Source organism: Centroberyx affinis, unplaced genomic scaffold (assembly GCF_046629955.1).
Source record: "Centroberyx affinis isolate AG114_WGS23_722 - 3 ecotype Tasmania unplaced genomic scaffold, CSIRO-AGI_Caff_v1 ptg001053l_1, whole genome shotgun sequence".
Lineage (NCBI taxonomy): Eukaryota > Metazoa > Chordata > Actinopteri > Beryciformes > Berycidae > Centroberyx > Centroberyx affinis.
The window spans coordinates 62,395-81,826 of NW_027279606.1; the positions used below are offsets into that span (position 1 = coordinate 62,395).

Below are 19,432 nucleotides of genomic sequence, written 5' to 3' on the forward strand. Positions count from 1 at the left end.
GACAGCTAGCTGCCAATGTGATCCATGGAGGTGGCAGAGTTGTCAGCCAAAATGTTGTTCTTCAAAACAATATCAATATAATAGACTATAGCCTACAGGCCATAGTGTGACTGGCATCTGTTTGCACTGTGTGTGAGGTAATTTTTGTGCTTGTGCTTGTATCATGTGTGTCAGGTAATACAGTATGTATTGTGTCTCAGTGTTGCTTTATTACTTTGTTGGTCCTACCTGTTTTGTTCTGTTTTCTGTTATGCATTGTACTTGCTGTAGATCTTTTTATGTGCTTTATTATGGCTTTTTCTGCTTGCCTTCTTTATTATTCCCGTTATCCAAGTTATTCCCTTTATCTGAGTAAAGTGTATTGTGACACTATTTTAAAATATAAATGATTTGATAATGCAGCGTAAAACACAAAAAATGCAATAGTAAAAAGTAATTCAGATTAAGTAAATGCCTGTTCCATCTTACCAGACCGAAACCCCTAACCCTAACCCTCAATCCGCAGGCACCAGCATCAACACCAGCTCAATAACAGTCTGAGCTCCACAGACATGGCCTGGCCAAACATTGTGCTGCATTCTGAAGGCAGTGCACGCTCCATAACCTCACACCCAGGTGTGCCTTCCTCCTCTGCTCCAAGTCAAACTTGGCACGGGACGATCATAACAAGACATTCAGAGACAAACAACAGAGTGCAGAGTGCATCCTTGTACACAGCTCTGCCCCCTCTGCCTCTTTCCTCTCTTCTCCTCTCCTCCTCTTTCTCCCTCTGGACTCCTCTCCTACCTGACACTGGACAATGTTGTTTTTGTAAGGGCATTCTCACTTTCACTCTCTCTTCTCCAAAGTTGTTCCTACCCTTGGTTGTGTATTTGCCTTGATCTAGCCATTAATCATCACATCAAGGGATCTTGTGGTGAGGCGGCTCCACTGAAGGGATGTCCAGGTACTGTGTCTTTTTAGTTTCTGGGTTGGGTCAGAGTTTGGGTTGGCCATAGAGAGTTTCTTTTGGGTTGGCAAGGGGTCTAACATCTTAAGGTTAAGGTTGGCATAGTTTGAAGGACATAAAATCCATGTCAGGATTTCTTGTGTGTTTGTGGTTTGTGGTTGGCAAGATGGACTCATGTCTTGAGTTAGGACTGGCAAGATGGAAGAGATGAGTTGACATCATGGTTTTGAGCTCTAGTTTGTGGTTTACGGTTGGCAAGGGAAGGAGAGTGAGAGAGAGAATGGGGAAGTGAAACCATGCCAGGCTTGACAGATTGGACGGGAGTTGGTGGGACTGTGCTGGAGTCATCAGAGAAAAACTCATGATTCATGTTAGAATTGGCAAAACAAGAACGAAGTCTTGTGGGACAGTGGAGAGTGAGGATTTCAGGTCAGATCTGACAGCTGGGCAGAATGATGAAGAGCCTATGTTCGTCCTCCTCATGGCAGGCTTTCCATATGATGGTGTCCAGCACTGAGGCTGGCACAATGATGCCACGGCTTCAGTGAAAAGACTTGAGATGCTTTGCCATTATTATTGTGCATTTAATGTAAATATACATGTAAAGTAAGTAAAGAAACTATGGCAACCAGTCAGACATTTAGAAACAACTTCACCAGACTGATCGTCACTGTGCCTCTATAGCTTGGGGACATCAGTTAGCTCAATACTATCTTTGCATGTCTCAGTTATGTTCATTCAACATTTTACTTTAAATATCTTGAAAGGATAAAATTAATTTCATTCATTCATCGTTTCATTATGTTCTTCCTTCACCAGTGGAAAGGACAATATCTAGTACAGATGAAACCTGTTAGCATTAGCATCTTACAGGGAAATATGGTGTTTGATTGGGTCTGTTTGTTTGTTTTTTCATTCTGTGTCTCTTCAGCCAGGGGAAAGGATGGTTTCAATCCCACAGAAGAGCAGAGGCCGTGTGTTGCTGCTTCTCTCACTCGCCCCATCCCTCCTTGCCCATCTGACTCTCTCTCTCTTCTCAGCTCTCACGCTCTCTCTCTGGCCTTCTCTTGCACTTTCTTTCCCGAGTGCAACGACCGCCGCCACCCCCCCTCCCATCGGCAACGCAACCATATCAACTTTAAACGACGCGACTACCAGCCCCACCCCTTTCACTACTCCTCCTGCAGTCCTAAAATCATCCACCTCCACACAAACCTCAACCTTCACTTCTCTTACTGCCATCTCCCTGACTTCTTCATCAAAAACTTCTATTACGACTCTATATCCCCCAAAATTGCTGTCCGCTACCTCCAAAACATCAGCTTCACTTGTCACAGACCTTCCCATTACCTCAACCACAGCTGCTACAAAAACCCTCGTCCCCCCTCGTCTTGGCAAACCAGCCTCTCTGCATCCTGACCCGGTCCGTTGTCGCCCCAGACCTCACCATCCTCTTCGTCGCGCTAAACATCCTCATCCTCCTCGACACTTCAAACCTCCCCCTCCCCCTTTCTCTCTTAAAACCCCTCCTCAAAAACACATTTCTCCTCATCCCAACAAGTTGCCACCCCTCCCTTGCAAATTTCCGACTCTACCCCTCAAAACCACGCAAACTCCCCTGCGCAAAAACTCTCCATCTCCTCTGTCCAAAATATCACTGTCTCCCTCTAAAACTGTTCCTCCTCACCTTGCCAAACCCCCTAAACGCACCAACGCACCTCTCCCTCCTGTTCGCAAAACTTCAACCTCACCATTTCCTCCCTCCAGCTCAACCTCACCACCTCCTCTTCCCACACGCTTGCCGTCTTCCTCTCCACCTCCAACCGCTTCCCCTCGCCTCGCCATACCTCCTAAACAAACCCACCAGCTTCCCCCTCCTGCTTCGACATCTCCTTTTCCCACAACGTTGCAGCCTTTAACCTCCACAACATCACCGCCTCCTCTTGCCAAAACCTCACCTACCCCTCTCCCCAAAACCTCTTCATCTCCGCCCAAAACAATAACCCCTTTTCAGCCCAGACTACCTCCACCTCCTCCTCTCCCCCACACCACAGGTCTGCTGTTTGAGCACCAGCCATTCATTGTCAGCTGGAACATCCCTGACCTGGTGTGTAACAGGTACAACATCTCACTGGATACCTCACCCTTCAAAGGAGTGGCCACGCCTGCTAAGGTAAGATGAAACAAAGCTTAGAAATGGAGTTTAACCTTCATTATACCATGGTCTGGTTGAATACTCGATTCTGATTGGCTGCAGGGTGCCTCGTCGGGCATTATCCCTTACGTCATCCATAGAATATTTGACTATTTCAGCACCACCCTGCATCATATTCAAATATAGAGACATAGTCAAATGTGGGAGCTGCCCAACACAGCCTCAGTCTTCTGCTGCTGGCCATGGAGAAGCTCCAGATCAGCAAGGGATTAAGAGCTTTGCTCCTTGGCACCTCAACTGTACTTTTTGAATGAAGAAAAAGTGTTCCCTTCAATTTCCCCACCTGTATTAATGAAGTATTCTAATGTTTATCCCGCCCAGAACAAGGAATCTGCTTTTTGTGCACCAATTTCATGCAACTAATTCTCAGCTTGTCACCTCTTTTACTTTTGCTTGGTAGTTTCATTGCTAAGGAGAATATCCTTCACTTACTCAACCACAGTCTTAGATCAATACCATTTCAGATTTGATTTCTTCCTGAAAGTATCTTTATGTATTCATCAGTAAATCTCAGTTTGATTAACTTTATTATCTTGTTTCCCCTGTAGGTTCCAGGCCAGTTCCTGTCTCTGTTCTACACAGACCGGCTGGGTCTTTACCCACATGTAGACCATGCTGGCAGGAAACATTTCTACGGTGGCATCCCTCAGAGAGGCAACCTGAAGGCCAGTATGAACAAGGCCAGAGCAGATATTAACTACTATATTCCATCCAGGTGAGACCCTCAAAAGTTCACTTGAGTCTTTGTTTGTCATCTTAATCTTTTTTCTTTTGGCCTGAGCTGTTTGACGCTGATTTTTAACTTCCTATTCATCCCTCTTGTCTCCTTCTCTATTCCCTCTTGCCTCTTCCCCCTTCTCTTCTTCTCCTCCAGGACCACCCGCGGTCTGGCCGTGATAGACTGGGAGGAGTGGCGCCCCCTCTGGGACAGAAACTGGGGCAGGAAGAGAATCTACCAGGCCTTGTCTGTGGCCCACGCCATGCAGAAAGACCACTCCCTCACAGCACAGCAGGCCACAGCAAAAGCCAAGCAGCAGTTCCAGGTCAGAACAGACTGATGAAACTAATTAATTAGTCAGTGACAGCTGTGAAATGTTGATTGATGATGGACAACTCTTCCCTTCCTTCAACCTGCTCCTTTCCCCTTTCTTCTGTCCTTCCTTTCTTCTTTTCACCTTGTTTTTGCTTTGCTTGTCAGTTATGTTTTCCCTTCTACCATCCATGTTTCCTCACTTTTTTCTTCTTTTCCTTCCTTCCTTCCTTCCTTCCTTCCTTCACCTGTTTTGTTTTGCTTGTAATTTAGTACCCTCGCTCCATCCATCCAGCCATCTATCCATTATCCAGCCATACATCATGTGCAGAGCAGCATGTAATTCATTCTTTCTTTCTTTCTTTCTTTCCTGCCTTCCATGCTAGGTTGCAGCCAGGAGCTTCATGTCGAGGATCTTGGCGCTGGGCAGAGCTATGAGACCCAACTATCTCTGGGGCTTCTACCTGTTTCCTAACTGCTACAACTACGGCTGGCAGGAGCCGGGCTACACAGGCCAGTGTTCGAAGGAGGTGAGGGGGCAGAACGATGAGCTGCTCTGGCTGTGGGAGTCCAGCACAGCCCTCTACCCCTCTGTCTACCTGCAGGTAGGTGGGGATGTTAGGGTCATGCTTAATCTTCAGAGATAAAGCCATTCATATTACCATGAATACCATGAATTTACAAACACACAGAAGGGAACAGATAGGGCCACCATAGCACCGACACAAACCTTTTTTTTTGCACATACAGTCATCATTTTTCGAGCTTTGGATTTCAGATTATAGTGATTTTTTCCTGCACCCTTCCACTGTCCCAGGCCTCTCTGGCAGACAGCCACACTGCTGCCCTGATGGTGAGAAACCGTGTCCAGGAGGCTCTGAGGGTGTCGGCCCTTCCCAGACGCACTGGCACTGCACCGGTGTTTGTTTACACCCGACCCGTCTTCATCGATCAGAACAGACGCTTCCTCAGCCAGGTAAATAAGACGGGTTTACAGGTCAAGTAAATTAATTGTTGATTTGTTTGATATTTTTTATTAATAAATACAGCTTTATCATGTCTGTTACTGAATCTAAGAAATTATCCACATGCTTGCAACCACCTGGTATTTCAACAGCTATACAATGAATGTGCAAAATGTTAGGGACATCTTCCTGATATTGAGTTGCACAATCTCTATATATCTCAGTTGCCTCAAAACTTAAAAATCCTTCTCTAGCTCATCTGCTTCTCTTTATTTAATAAGAGAAATCAATAAGGGATAATGGCTTTTGCCTGGATTCACCTTATCAGTGTACTTCATGATAATGGATAATATGTTGCATACTAGGCTATATTGTAAAATGGTATGCAGTATGAATTTCAGACACAGCTGTGGAATTGGCAACATCGATGAGGAGGAATTTAACACCTAACAACTATCAACACTTCTTGCTGATCTTACTCACAAAATCCACTATCCAAATGGATTACATCCTTTGACACAAGCATTGATGAACACCCAGCCACTTGACAAGATTAGATTTATCAGGTTACTCCTTCATCTCAGCAGTGAGGTCTTCTGAGGTCCAATCTGAGAGGAGTTTGGTTTCTTGGTGTAAGAACACCCTGGTCCCTGTGGTTGTATTCCTCACCAGGGGAAGTGACCCTTATCTCCTCCCCTCACCCCCTGCCTGTGTGTCTGATGTGTTGATAGGAATACAGGAGGCAGTGTCTGTACAGTATGTGTCCATACATGATTGCTGTTTGTGTCTGTGTGTGGTTTTTTGTGAATGCCTGTGGTTATTTCTCTGTATGTGTTCAGAGTTGTTTGTTTGTGTGTGTGTGTGTGTGTGTGTGTGTGTGTGTGTGTGTACGTGCCTGTGGATACACTCTTGCAGTTGCATGTATGTAGGTTTTTTTCTGCCATGTGTTTTGTTTATACTGTACATATCCACACATTTGTTGTTGTGCGTGCCCATCTGTACATTATGGAACTGAAAATGGTTCTTCGGAGTGAAGCCATAGAAGAACCATTTCTGGTTCCACAAAGAACATTTCAAGAATATCCCAAAGAGCCATATATGGTTCTTGGATATATGGATATTAAAAGGTTCTTAATTCTTAGTTATTGGATGGTGGGTGATGGCATAAATGTGGAAAACAACCAAACCCCTTCATAGTATATATTGTGCAATTGCAAATGAGGCTATATAGGGACAGATAAACAAAAACACAATGCAGGTGACTAAGCAAAGGAGTGCAGAAATGGTTCTTTAAAGCAGTGGTTCTCAACCTTTTTCATGTCAAGGACCCCTAATTTGGTCCACATTAGTGCCACGGACCCCCATTTGATGAGATTTTGTCTCTCAGACACAAATCTGAGAATATTTTTTATTGTCAGATATGATTTTGTATAGAATTCCATGACTATCTGTACTGTAGGTAGAGAGATAACAGTGAAACTATGATCAAAATAGTCATTCTAAAATGACAAAATAATGAAGTTTAACAATTCATCAATTTGCTGGGGACCCCCTGGAATGCCCTCAAGGACCCCTGGTGGTCCCCGGACCCCACGTTGAGAACCACTGCTTTAAAGAACCTTGGTGTTTAGGTTCTTTGTGGAACCAGAAATGGTTCTTCTATGGCATCATTCTGAAGAACCATTATTTTTCTGTGTGATACATGTACAGTATGTGTCTGAGTTTGTGTGAGTGTGTGTGTATAAATGAACATGTGTAACCGTGTGTATGTGTCCAGGGGGACCTGGTCAGCACCATAGGGGAGAGTGCAGCAGTGGGAGCGTCTGGCGCTGTGCTGTGGGGGGCCAGCGCTGACTATGATGGCAAGGTAACCTCACACCGCAGACCTCCACTGGCCTGCTGAAAGACACGACACTGTACCGATGGCGGGTAGAAGGACAGAGACAAAGACTTCAATTAGACGTTATGGGAGTCCGCTAGTCTCTGTGACAGACTGATAATACCTCAGTGACTGAGGGACTGACGGATTGTGTTGCTCAGTAGGCTACTGCACCGACTTTAGTTAATCTACGCCAGGAAAGTCAAGACTGGCCTGATGATAGCAAGTTTCATTGCTTAAAATGTTCTGAAAGAGACTTTGTTGTGTAAGCCCAATGAAATTAAAAGTAAAATTCCACCCTTGGATACTCCAATGTCTTCAATTTGTGATGTGCAATGAATTGCAGGAGTTTTATGTGAAGATTAAATACAGGGCTGTTCAATTGTTTTGATGTTGTTCTTCAAAGACATATACTATATATTTACGTTCTATTGTCTCTCCCCTTTCTTCCTTTCCTCCCTCCTATCTGCTCCCCAGGCCTCTTGTGAATCCCTCTCCTCCTACCTCTCCTCCACTCTCAACCCATATATCACCAATGTCACCGTGGCCGCCCAGCTCTGCAGCAACTTCCTCTGCCAAGGGAACGGCCGCTGTGTCCGAAAAAACTACGACTCCAACCACTACCTCCACCTCAGCCCTGGGAATTTCCAGGTCGTGCATGTGAAGAACCGCTACCTGGTTCTGGGGAGACCTTCCTTAGCAGACCTGAAGGCGTTCAGTAGGAGGTTTACCTGTCAGTGCTACGAAGGACTCTCCTGTACTCCCATGAAATACAGAGAGCTAGCCAAGACCCTGATATTTCGTGTGAAGCAAGGGCTGTACAAAAAGGCCCAGACTCTGAATAAAGCCGTGTTGGATGATATGCAACAGGCCAGTATTGCTAAGGAGAATGTTAAAAAGAACCTGAAAGTTTAACCTGTAATCAAAGTTTTTGTGGTTAAATTTAATCACTGAAGATACTGAGCACAATTGCTGTTTTTCAGTCACAATCTTCTAGACACTGAGGCCCAGTTGAAGTGAGCTGTTTGCTTGCACAATGCTTGTTTCGAGGTCTTGTTTGCTCCACAACTTGATCTGCATAAATTTCTTAATAAGATGACAACTCTTAGCACTCTTAGCTCAAGCACCCGAGGCACAAATTGCCCTCACAACGCAATCTTAGTGGATCTGGACCTGAGTATCTCCACTGGATCAGTTGCAGGGTATGTGCCTTGTTTAAAGGGCACCCTGAAGGTAATTCTTCAGGGAAAGGAAAGCGATTCTTCTGTCATCAATATGCTATAACCTCCAATCACAAATTAATTCTATTTTTATTTGGTGACTTGAAGAGTGTGCTGAGGTTAGTTGCTGATCATCAGCAAGACTGAAAGCTTTCAGGAAGCCTCAGCTCACTTAGAATCAGTGTAAATTGCTGATGAGACTTCAGCCAAGGCCTGCACACTATGACTACTCATGTATAGTATTTCCAAGGAACAGGCTGTCAGAGGTTGGGAGGCAGTGGGTGTTGAAAAGGACATAAACTTTTGATGAATTTATGTTTCTATTCCTTTAATTGCCACCTATTGTAATTGAGAGCACACAATTACAAAGGTAAAAAGCAAACATCAAAGTAATAGACCTGAAATAAATATGGCTTTAAGTTTTAGGGCCCATAACATTAAGTTATGGGCTGGTAAATGACCCATAATGTGAATTACTTAAGGTGGCCTTGCCAAGGAGAACACTAAAGGGAAAATCCACCCTAAAACTGAACTGAGCATATTCTATTCCCCTGAGAATAGAAAGTATGCACTTGCTTTGTTAACATGAACAATTCCCCCAAAGCCAAGGGAACCAAGAGAGCAACAACTGCAAGGGAAGTTATTAGAGACAAACTGTAGGGATGCTTCATTGGAAGTGCAGATTTCTGAGATTTGGATGAATGACATTCAACAGTACTAAGCTTTTGGTTGAGCAGAGGACCTGTGTAACCATGCATGTTTCCACCTTCAGCATTTTACTGCATCTATACTGTTAACACAGCTACCAATTGCCTTTTCAATTAAGACAGAAAGGGATTAAGCAGAGTTGCACAGGAGGAGTAAAATGCCTTCACAGACCTTGATTCAATGCATATTTTACATGTTTGGTGTCCTACATTTTATTGTTAAGGACAATGCCACTTTACATGACTTGAAAGTTAGACAACTTACAGTGAAATGTAAATAAATATTTCTCTTAGACCTATGAAAAAAGACCTATGAATATGCATTGCTAATGCATATTCTTCTTGGTATTAAGGCCCAAATCACACTGTCAGTCTGTATCAGCAGTTCAGTCAGTCAATTTCATTGTCTTCAATCCAAGTAAACCATATGGTAAAGACAGAAGTTGAGGGAACTAGACTGAAACTAGGGATTGGGCATTTAATGTTCATGAGGAAACAGTTTATGGTCATCTATCACAATGTCAGACCAAACTCTAAGTAAACACCAGTGAAGGCTATTTCAAAGAGGAATTGTTTATCTGTGACAATATTGCTCCCACTGGGCATTTGAATCTGATTTGACTGTATATGTAAATAAAAGAAAAGAGACAGAGAGCAACAGCTGCTTCTCTGTACAACTGGCTTGTCATCATGCAGAGAAGATAGTATGAGCAGGCATTGAGGGTGAATGAAGAGTTCTGTTCAAAAATATTATATTTTAGAAAGAAATCATATACAATTCAAGTTTTTAATATTTCTAAAACACAGGACCCAGTCTGAAAAGGTGTTATTTTATCAACCAAGAATTGAATTTTCCTACCTAACATTTTCGACTAAATTACATATGTGTCATACTTTGTTTTAATTTAGCGTTGTAAATCAAGAGAAGGTGCCACTTTTTTCAAATGATTGTTATCTCATTTAGGAACAAAAGTCTTTCAAGTGATGATCTGCAAGATTCCTGTTTTCTTGATTTTGCTGATAAGTGATCATTGCTTTGATGTTTTGCACTGTATTTTCCAGTGACCACAGCCATGTTTATAAGGATTGACAGCCATATAGTTTTAGAAATGCTTTATGGGTTCATGGGTCATGAATCTTGCAAATGCTCAAGTAAAAACACAAAAATCTGTGAAATTATTGTTCAGAGTATTTTCTGTGGCAGCAGGGAAATAAATCTGAAGCTAATATGGTGCTAATGTGCCAATGTGCTTTAAGGTCATGCATTCTTTCACTGTGGGGCGCTTTCAACTTCATGGGCGGCCAGTGTTGAATCTAAAGCCTTTTTAAGCTTTTTGTGGCAGCAGCAGACAGCACACACATACACACACACTCACTCAGTCACTCATAAATTCATGCATACATTCATACTGTATGTACTTACACTTACAACATACACTATACCACTCACACATACACTCACACAATACATGCTTTTACTGACTCACACACTCATGCATGCACACACACACACACACACACACACACACACACGTTCTGCCTTAGGCTGAGTGCGGGGCAGAATGACCTTGAGTGTTAACAGGATCCCATAAACCTCCATCATGAGTGCTGCTCCATGACAAAGCTATTCCTGGAAGCAGATGAGCAGTGGGTAAGACAATCAACTGTTGGGTGAAGTGTGAGAGCAAGTGCACTCTTCAGAACACACACACACAAAAGCACACACACACACACACACACTACTGTGTTGTTGTAGGAATGTAGAGAGATGAGTATACAGCATGCTGCCCTTATGTTTTCCAGGTGGTGAAGCTGATAAAATCAACAGGCCCAAATGGAATCCATCAAACATTTGTGCCTCGCCTTCTATTTTCTATCTACATGAAAACCATATTTTCATGTTTGTACACTGCAGTTGTATACTTCTGTTTGAGCCTGCTAATGAGCCTTTATGGAGGCGGTTAGGGCATGTTGTTCCCACTGGAGCGTTGTCAGCAGATACTGTAGGTCATTGTTGTATTCACCGTGTCCTCTGGGTGTTAAATGTGTGTGTGTGTGTGTGTGTGTGTGTGTGTGTCTCTGGGTATTTGATGAAGGGAATAAAAATTGTCTCCAAGGTGGTAGTTCAGCCAATCTCTCTAATGACAGAGGGAGAGAGAGAGAGAGAGAGAGAGAGAGAGAGAGAGAGAGTTGAGTCTCAATTGTTGATTTTGCACCTTAGTTGAATTACTGATTGATGGTTGATTGATTCAGATTTACCACCGTTCAACAATTTCTTATTATCATTGCTATACTATTCATTATTATTGATTATATGTTATGATTATATACTTGATTATCTAGATCGTTTGTCACTATTTGCTATGGCAACACATACATCATGCCAATATAGGGTAAAGGAGAGAAGAAATTTAGTACTCTAACACATTGACACATATTTGTGTGCAACCACACAACCACCCACACACACACACACACACACACACACACATACACACACACACACACACACACACACACACACACACACACACACACACACACACACACACACATACGCACATGTTGCCTTGACAACTTTCCACGTCTGTACACTACAACAGGAAGCATTTCAGGTCATTGGAAAAGGAGAGCCTATCTCACAGACTCACAGAAGGAAACAAAAGGTTCGTTCAAGGGCTTGGACGCCCATTAACTGCCCTGTTGAAGCTTCAAAATTCGTTTTGGTAATAGAAAAACCAACATTTATGTGGATAAAGTTGAACATACTTGATCTCTCCCCTATAACCCTAAATGTCTTGTCTTTCAATCTGTTTTTTTTATCATGACCTATATCTTCACTGAAAAGGATGCAGGAACAAGAGATACCACAGCAGATTCTTAAATGTGTAGCAGGAACTAGTATGTGTGTTCTGCTATAGAGAGACCAGACACTACAGGCATACTGTCAATATATCACCCTACATGTCTGACCAATCACCTGTGCATGTGGAGTTTACTGAGACATACTGTATATTTTGGTTGAGATAAGATATAAGTGCACACATATAAATGAGCTTAAAAAGCTCCACAACAGCTATATTTCTCAAGCGTGAGAAGGTGGGTCCAGAATCACAGTTCATACTCTGATCCTGATCTAAAAACCGGTTTGCCTGGTTTCACTATTGAGTTGTGCCTCCTTATTGCATCCATCTTTCAATTGTCTGAAGGCTTAAAAATCCTTCTTTACCTAATTTTTACCCATTCATCTACTGTTTATCTCCCCTGTGTAACTGTGGAAATGATTTAGAAGGTGAAAGAAATATGAGATCATAGCTTTTACCTGGACTCGCCTGGTCTGTTGCATGGAGAGAGTAATATTTTGTACACCTAAACTTAAATACAACTTAAATGCTGCTTGTGAACCAAACAAATGAAGGAAGGCAAGTCATGTCACAGGAGTCTTTCAGATTTAATGAAGTTGTAAGTCATACATACAGTACATCCTATCACAATTCAGTCACTCAATTCATTTTTGACTTTAATCAGCATTTCAGTCCAACCTTTCATACGCTGTAATAAAAAGCAGTTGCCTTTTTTTGTTGGTGAATAACACCATGAAAGTAAAGTGTGATTAAAATACAGTTATTCGGCCATTGAAAAGGTCAAAGTCGCTCTGCACAGGACATAGAATGCAAATGATGAGTTAGACATACAGTATGTACCTCATTATTAGCTGCCAAGTTAGTAGAACCAGGAAAGAAAATACACTGGCCGGGGCTAGGTAGCATTGGATATTCTGATATCTTTTGATACTTTAAAAATGTATAATGTATTTAATGTATAACAAATGTCAGTATGGGACCAATATGTGTTGTTTTTTGTTACCTAGCCCTGGCCACAAAGTGTCCTATAAAAGCTCCATCAATAAATGGTGACCAAGAGGTACATCTTTTCAGTGCATAATGAAGGGAGTGATTTAATAATAATAACAATAATATTAATGATAATAATGTGCACAAATATTCAATATCATTCCAACAACACACAAAGGCATAGTAAACCAGAGTGTCTACTGTACATAAAGCAGCAGTAGATTTGTCATTAATTCAACTTGGACAAAATATTTGAACTTACTTTTGCCCTGTATTTGAGCGTAGCATTTGTTACCGAACCCTTACAATGTATCCTCAAGTCTAGCAAGAGCAGAACACGGATTTCAAATTCATTCAAACATACTAAGCTTTGCGTTCAACAAATCAGAAATGAAACTAGAGATTCAGAAGAAGCAACTCTTATGTTTTAGTAGCACTTAAGTTAAGAGAATTTTGGGTTGGAATTAGAACAGAATTAAGGAGTTGCACATAACAACAGTGTGACAACTTTTGTTGCTCTTTTTCTCCCGGTAAATCACTAATGAGTGTTGTGGCATAATAAGAACATTGTAAGTCCATTCTAGTGTCAGAACATGATATAATATGCTATAATAAACATAGTATGCAAAAATTCTAGGGGTTGTACATTTTCTAGGGCAATGTCTTACTAATAACCATTCCCTCTGCCCTCATAATGTGCTTGTAATACACTTTTGATACCTAGCAATGCACTTCAATTTAAGTGTTATTAGAGACTTGATTCAGGGATTTAATTGAATTAAGCTTTCTCTGAGCCAGAATGGCCCATTGGGCAAAAGCTTTTCTCTGTTTCTGTAGCAGCTTCTGAGCTTGATGCACAGCACACTCCCTGTGTATCATTTATTTATAAAACAATTTTAACAAGAAAGATCCAGCAGTTTGTGATAAACCTGCTCAGTGATTTAAAAGTGATTTAGAAATAAATTTGACTTGACTAGACTTGACTCAACAGGACGTTCAGCAGAGGTTCGGCAACTGTGGGACCAGAATTATTTTTGCTGGGACAAGCTGAGCATTTTTCTGAAACATCAAAGCAGTAGCACAGGACGACAGCATGGTGCACCTGAATTGGACTAACTTTCTAGTCTTGGTCCCATGTCAGTCCATTGAGTTGTTTACATCCACAAAACTTGACTACATCTTCAACCTTGGCCCCCCCCCCCCCCTCCCGCTAATCCTTCTTCACTGCATATGAAGAGTAAAACAGGCAGTTCACTCTCAAGGATTTGGTGTTCTGTGGTTAATTAAACCTGCAGTTTTTCTACTTGCTCTCTAACTGTATTGTATGTACACAGTGTCAGCACCTTCAGAAACCACATGCTGGAAGCCCATTTATTTTCTACCACCAAAGAAATTTGAAACCCTCTGTCAGTTAGGAGGGGATGGGCATTATAGGGTATCATTTTAGCAGATTTTAAGTTTGTTGGTGTTGGACACAGCAATCAGTACATTTTATCAGCTTTAGTTAAATGGTTTGAATATTATATTTGGTTAAGTATTTTGATTAACATAGGTTATTTTATGACATTTTCTCAGTAGAAATCACCATTAGAATAAACTTTCTAGTCTAGCGCTAAGTTTGAAAATCCATTTGTGAGAAACCGCCACATCAGTCAGTCCAGGTGTGTCCACTGGAAAACCATCTTTACAGCGCTGGATTCTTGTTCTCAATGTTTCTAACAGAAAGGATGCAGCCTCCCATGACAGAGTGCTGGAAGTTAAAACATGTTTATAACAACTTTTAGCCAAACAGTGCTGTGCTTCAAATGTTCACATGGGTTTCAATGGGTTTCATCCGCTTCCCACAAGCATATCTTCAGCACTACTAGATAAAAACAGGAGCCCAGTGGACACAGAGCCTTGGTTTCTTTGAGTCCAGCTGCCTCAGTTTGCACAAGAAGGCACTCCAGCACAGTAAGGTTTGGTTCATAAAAGATTCACAGTAAAATCTCACTTGGCTTGTCATATCTATTTTCTTGCTACATATGTTGCTGGGTTATTTTCTACTCTAATAGTCACCATGCATTATTCAAGGGTCATTACAATCATTTAAGTAAGTGCTTGGGTGAAAATTAGGAGTTTGTTCCATAATGTAATATCAACCAATATCAATGTAATAAGCTTAATAAGCTTAACATCTTTGCTCACAAAGTAGTTTTTGAATATTAAGCCATCTGTGTCTTGAAAATACTGACTTATGAATTTCAGGCAGCAACATTTTTCTGAAATGGATATATCACATTTTGGAACAAAAACCTTCCAATTAGTTTGTTCATCATGCAGATATGAGCTACAGTAAAAGCATGCCGATGCATATGTGAATGACAAAATAGATCCGACCTAGGCGTGCAACAATGCATGTAATGTATATGATGGTTAACCTGCCATTGTATTCATTAAAAAAGTGAATAATATTCACACTTCCAAAATCAGGAGAAGGACAAATAAAACTGGTGATATCACAAGTAGATATTTTACACCAGATAGATAAAAACGGCAGTAAGATAACTGAACAGTTAGGTACAGAATCAGGGTCCTTAATAGTTCTGTTTTTAATTCTCACTGCAGTGCTGGACCCATAATTATCAGGCTTTGTGCAGCTGAAGGTCAGTCAGTGCATTCAGGAAAACTGGCTGCTGGAAAGCTTCCAACCTCCACACTGGGAAAGTTAAGAAGGCGAGGACAGTGTCGCCAGCACAACCTGAACTGGGGTGCTGAAAATCTGAACTGCACACGTGTTGAACCCCCCGACTCCACATCTCATGCCAACACTGTGCTCTCCTCACATCACAACTAATGTATTTGTCATGAATACTTCCATCTATGGACAAATACTTCTTTGAGCTAGATCCTGAGCTAGGGCAACTGAAACAGAGCCATTATTAAACCATTATTCCATGTTAAAGGCCAACCTGATCCTGGATTAGCACTTCTCATTAGCTTGGTAAATACCAGAGCTGGATTTCCCAAAACCATCTTCTTGCTAAAACATCTTTGTTTCCCTGTAAGCCATTACATCAGGGGCTTTTAAACTTCTTCAAGCTGGGATCCAAAGACAAATAGTAAGCCCATGACTTTCGGGTCCTAAAGCATCAACTCAATTTTGGGACCCAACCAGGCAAATAAACAAAGATGATGTTAGCAATAAGACACACTTGGTAAACCAGGTCCAGCCTCGCAGTCTCAGAGAATCAGAGATAAAAAGCTGTTCATACAGCTACCCAATATTCCAGAGGAAGTAGACACTTTACTGTTAAAGTGTGTATCAGCAACACACTTTTGATGGTCATGATAAAGCCCTCTTTTATGATTTTACTAGATGTGTTCTTTTATAATTTTAGAAATAATCCTATAATCTTTATTGTTATTAATTTGATTTAAATGATTTTGTATAGGCTATCCACTTTATAATTCTGAATAAAAATTATAATCGGTAAATGCCTTCTTTGTGTTTTCTTCATTTGTTGCTTGTCTTAGCCTGATAATTAGCCTAACTTCTCAAAACTGACATAAAAAAATAAATCATATTAATTCTGTTTTATTCTTGACTCCAGCTGTCCATTGACCCCTGCGCCCTGGTCGCTCAAACCATTCTCATCTTTGGTACACTTGATTCTCAGCAGGACGTTAGACAGCACGTCCTGGTACAGACTCAAGCACACCCACCCGGGCAGGTAGAGCAGGGTGATGAGCCCCATGAAGTTGTGCGGATAGTGGGAGTAGTCCCAGGAGCAGGCGTCAAACTGCCGGAGGGCCAGGCCCCAGCACAGCTCCCACGTGTAGATGAAGCAGACGTAGATGGGCAGCCGCCGCCACGTCCCCCAGCCTCTGCTGAAGTGCAGGTGGAGGTAGAGCTTCTCCACCACGAAGCTGCAGCTCCCGTACATCAGGAAGGACCACAGGGACGTGTGTCCGCTGAGGGTCCGGTCCGACTTCTCCACCAGGTTGAACACGGAGGTGAAAACCACCTCGTCGAGAAAGCCGTGCATGCCGAAAAACAGGAACCGCACCAGGCCCGGGAGAGCGTGAGGAGCCCCCTGATGAGAGGCGTCCTCCGGGGCGGGTTTGACCGGGAGGTCGCCGGGGCCGGAGGGCTGGTACTGCAACCGCGACAGCCCCCTATGAAACACCTGGGCGAAATAGAGAGCCAGGATGTAGTGCACCGCCAGCTGCGTCCCCGACACCATCCTCACCTGCTCCGTCAAAGTGTTGATATTCCCGATCAAGATCTGCAGCCCGATGTAGACGGACGGGTAGAAAACGAGATGAAAAACCACAGGCCGACCTCGGAAACACCTCTTCTGAGAGTAGATCTTCTCGAGCGCGAAGTGGGTAAGTGAATGCATGATGCAGAGATACGGAGAGGAAAAGCCCACCAGTTTAGGGTCCCGGTCATTTAAAACCCCCTGCAGCGATGAGAGCAGCACATCCAGAGTCACGCCGTGCATCCCGTAGAAATAAAGCCGCATCCATCGCGGCAACTCCCGCACTGATTCCGCCGCGTCCTCTGTTTCTCTGGACGGTTCTTGTTGCCGGGGCATTCTCGCCGTCTTGAGTCCGCTGGCGGGGTCTCCTGAGCGGATACGAGGACCGTCTCTCCACCGGCTGGCCATCATCGGTCGCTCTGTCTGGAGAGATTCAATTGTCAGGTCTTAATCCTTTCTATACATCCTGCTGGCTATTATTTTCCACTGCGGCCGCAGAGGGAGGCAAGCTACGGCTGCAGTGATCTCTGTCTCCTGCACCTGGCAGCGAGACACTGCTGCCTTCAGGAGCTCCCCGTAAACTCCTTTTTCGGAGATCATAAATACGACTTGTCCGGCGTTCAATTGATTGGATTGGAAATAAAAGTAGCAGAGAGCTATCTTTTGCTGCAGCGGAATAATGAAGAGGAGAAAATATAATTGATGTAGGCCTACTAAAAAAAATAGCCAAAAGTTGTTGGAATGCATAGCAACTAAAAGTTAAACAAAGGTTAAAGTTAAACAAAGGAACATAGAATACCAAACAATGACATATAATGATAAAGCACATTAGGTTTATGATTAGTTATTGACACCACTTTCATGCTCTCCGCCTCCAAAGAGTCATAGGCCTATCTCAACAATCCGAGTATATAGAAAATTCTCAATTTTAATATTTACCATGTTCGTTTAACTCGTAGTCGCGATATTTCCGGCAGCACATAAAATCAGCATTTTTACAGTTTTATGTAGGTGGTTTGTTCAAATTCAATAAGGGTTCATTAAGAGTAATCCCACGCTCACTTTATTTCTGAATGCAATTTAAACATGTAGGCTGTGATGTCATTTCTGCCTCTACATTCAGGATAAAAAAAAAAAAAATACAGACACAACTTTTAATCCCGGATGCAATTTAATCCTATCTAAATAATAGGGCATTCACACTTTTGCAATACAGCTCTTCCTATTAAAAGATAAAGTCCAACCTAAGACTGCTATTAGTGGCAGTTGTATACAATTTACCACTTCGTTGTCCCGTCATGTACATCGTAATTACAATATTTCCAACAGCACGTGAAGGCAGCGTGAGGAGAACTGAACGAGGAGGCGTGATATACAGTATACTGTATCAGTGAAGGAGACGGGACGCTTTGGCTTTGACGCAGTTATTAATTGAGCTCACGTCCCCCTGTGACGTCCTGACGTTGTTTAATTAAGATGCATTAATGATAATTACAGCAGGCTATTCTGCTGGTATGATAGGCCCACATACGTCTGGACTAGACTCAATTCTAAAAGATGTGTAGTGAAATAATCATAGCTATTACTGAATCATAAAATTGAACATGATTAAATAAAAACCCTAGAGCCCTTGGTAGGTAGGTAGGTAGGTAGATAGAAAGATAGATAGAAAGATAGATAGATAAATAGATAGATAGATAGATAGATAGATAGGAATGATACAGGAAGGCAGCAACCATATGAAACAGGAGGGAAGGATGGAAAAAAGGGGAAATGACAGAAGGAAGGAAGGAATGAAGGAAGGAAGGATGGAAGGAAGGAAAGAAGTAAGTTAGGAGGGATAGCAAGAAGGATAGATAGATAGATAGATAGATAGATAGATAGATAGATAGATAGATAGATAGATAGATAGATAGATAGATAGATAGGAAGGATACAGGAAGGCAGCAACCATATGAAACAGGAGGGAAGGATGGAAAAAAGGGGAAATCACAGAAGGAAGGATGGAAGGAAGGAAAGAAGTAAGTTAGGAGGGATAGCAAGAAGGATAGATAGATAGATAGATAGATAGACAGACAGACAGACAGACAGACAGACAGACAGATAGATAGATAGATAGATAGATAGATAGATAGGAAGGATACAGGAAGGCAGCAACCATATGAAACAGGAGGGAAGGATGGAAAAAAGGGGAAATCACAGAAGGAAGGAAGGAAGGAAGGATGGAAGGAAGGAAAGAAGTAAGTTAGGAGGGATAGCAAGAAGGATAGATAGATAGATAGATAGATAGACAGACAGACAGACAGACAGACAGACAGACAGACAGACAGACAGACAGACAGATAGATAGATAGATAGATAGATAGATA

General features: G+C 42.3%; 2 protein-coding genes across 2 annotated transcripts; one reads left to right on the forward strand and one right to left on the reverse strand.

Annotated features, from left to right (window-relative positions):
* Positions 1-938: 938 nt before the first annotated feature.
* Positions 939-7,953, forward strand: LOC139647141 (hyaluronidase-1-like). The gene is made up of 9 exons (XM_071522995.1): positions 939-946; positions 1,990-2,279; positions 3,004-3,122; positions 3,713-3,879; positions 4,039-4,207; positions 4,581-4,799; positions 5,012-5,170; positions 6,937-7,026; positions 7,516-7,953. Exons 1-9 carry the CDS (start codon positions 939-941, stop codon positions 7,951-7,953), a joined length of 1,659 nt encoding a protein of 552 aa, XP_071379096.1.
* Positions 7,954-12,413: 4,460 nt separating this feature from the next.
* Positions 12,414-17,471, reverse strand: tmem229a (transmembrane protein 229A). The gene has a single exon (XM_071523002.1). It carries the CDS (start codon positions 17,469-17,471, stop codon positions 16,386-16,388), a length of 1,086 nt encoding a protein of 361 aa, XP_071379103.1. The 3' UTR covers positions 12,414-16,385.
* Positions 17,472-19,432: the final 1,961 nt, after the last annotated feature.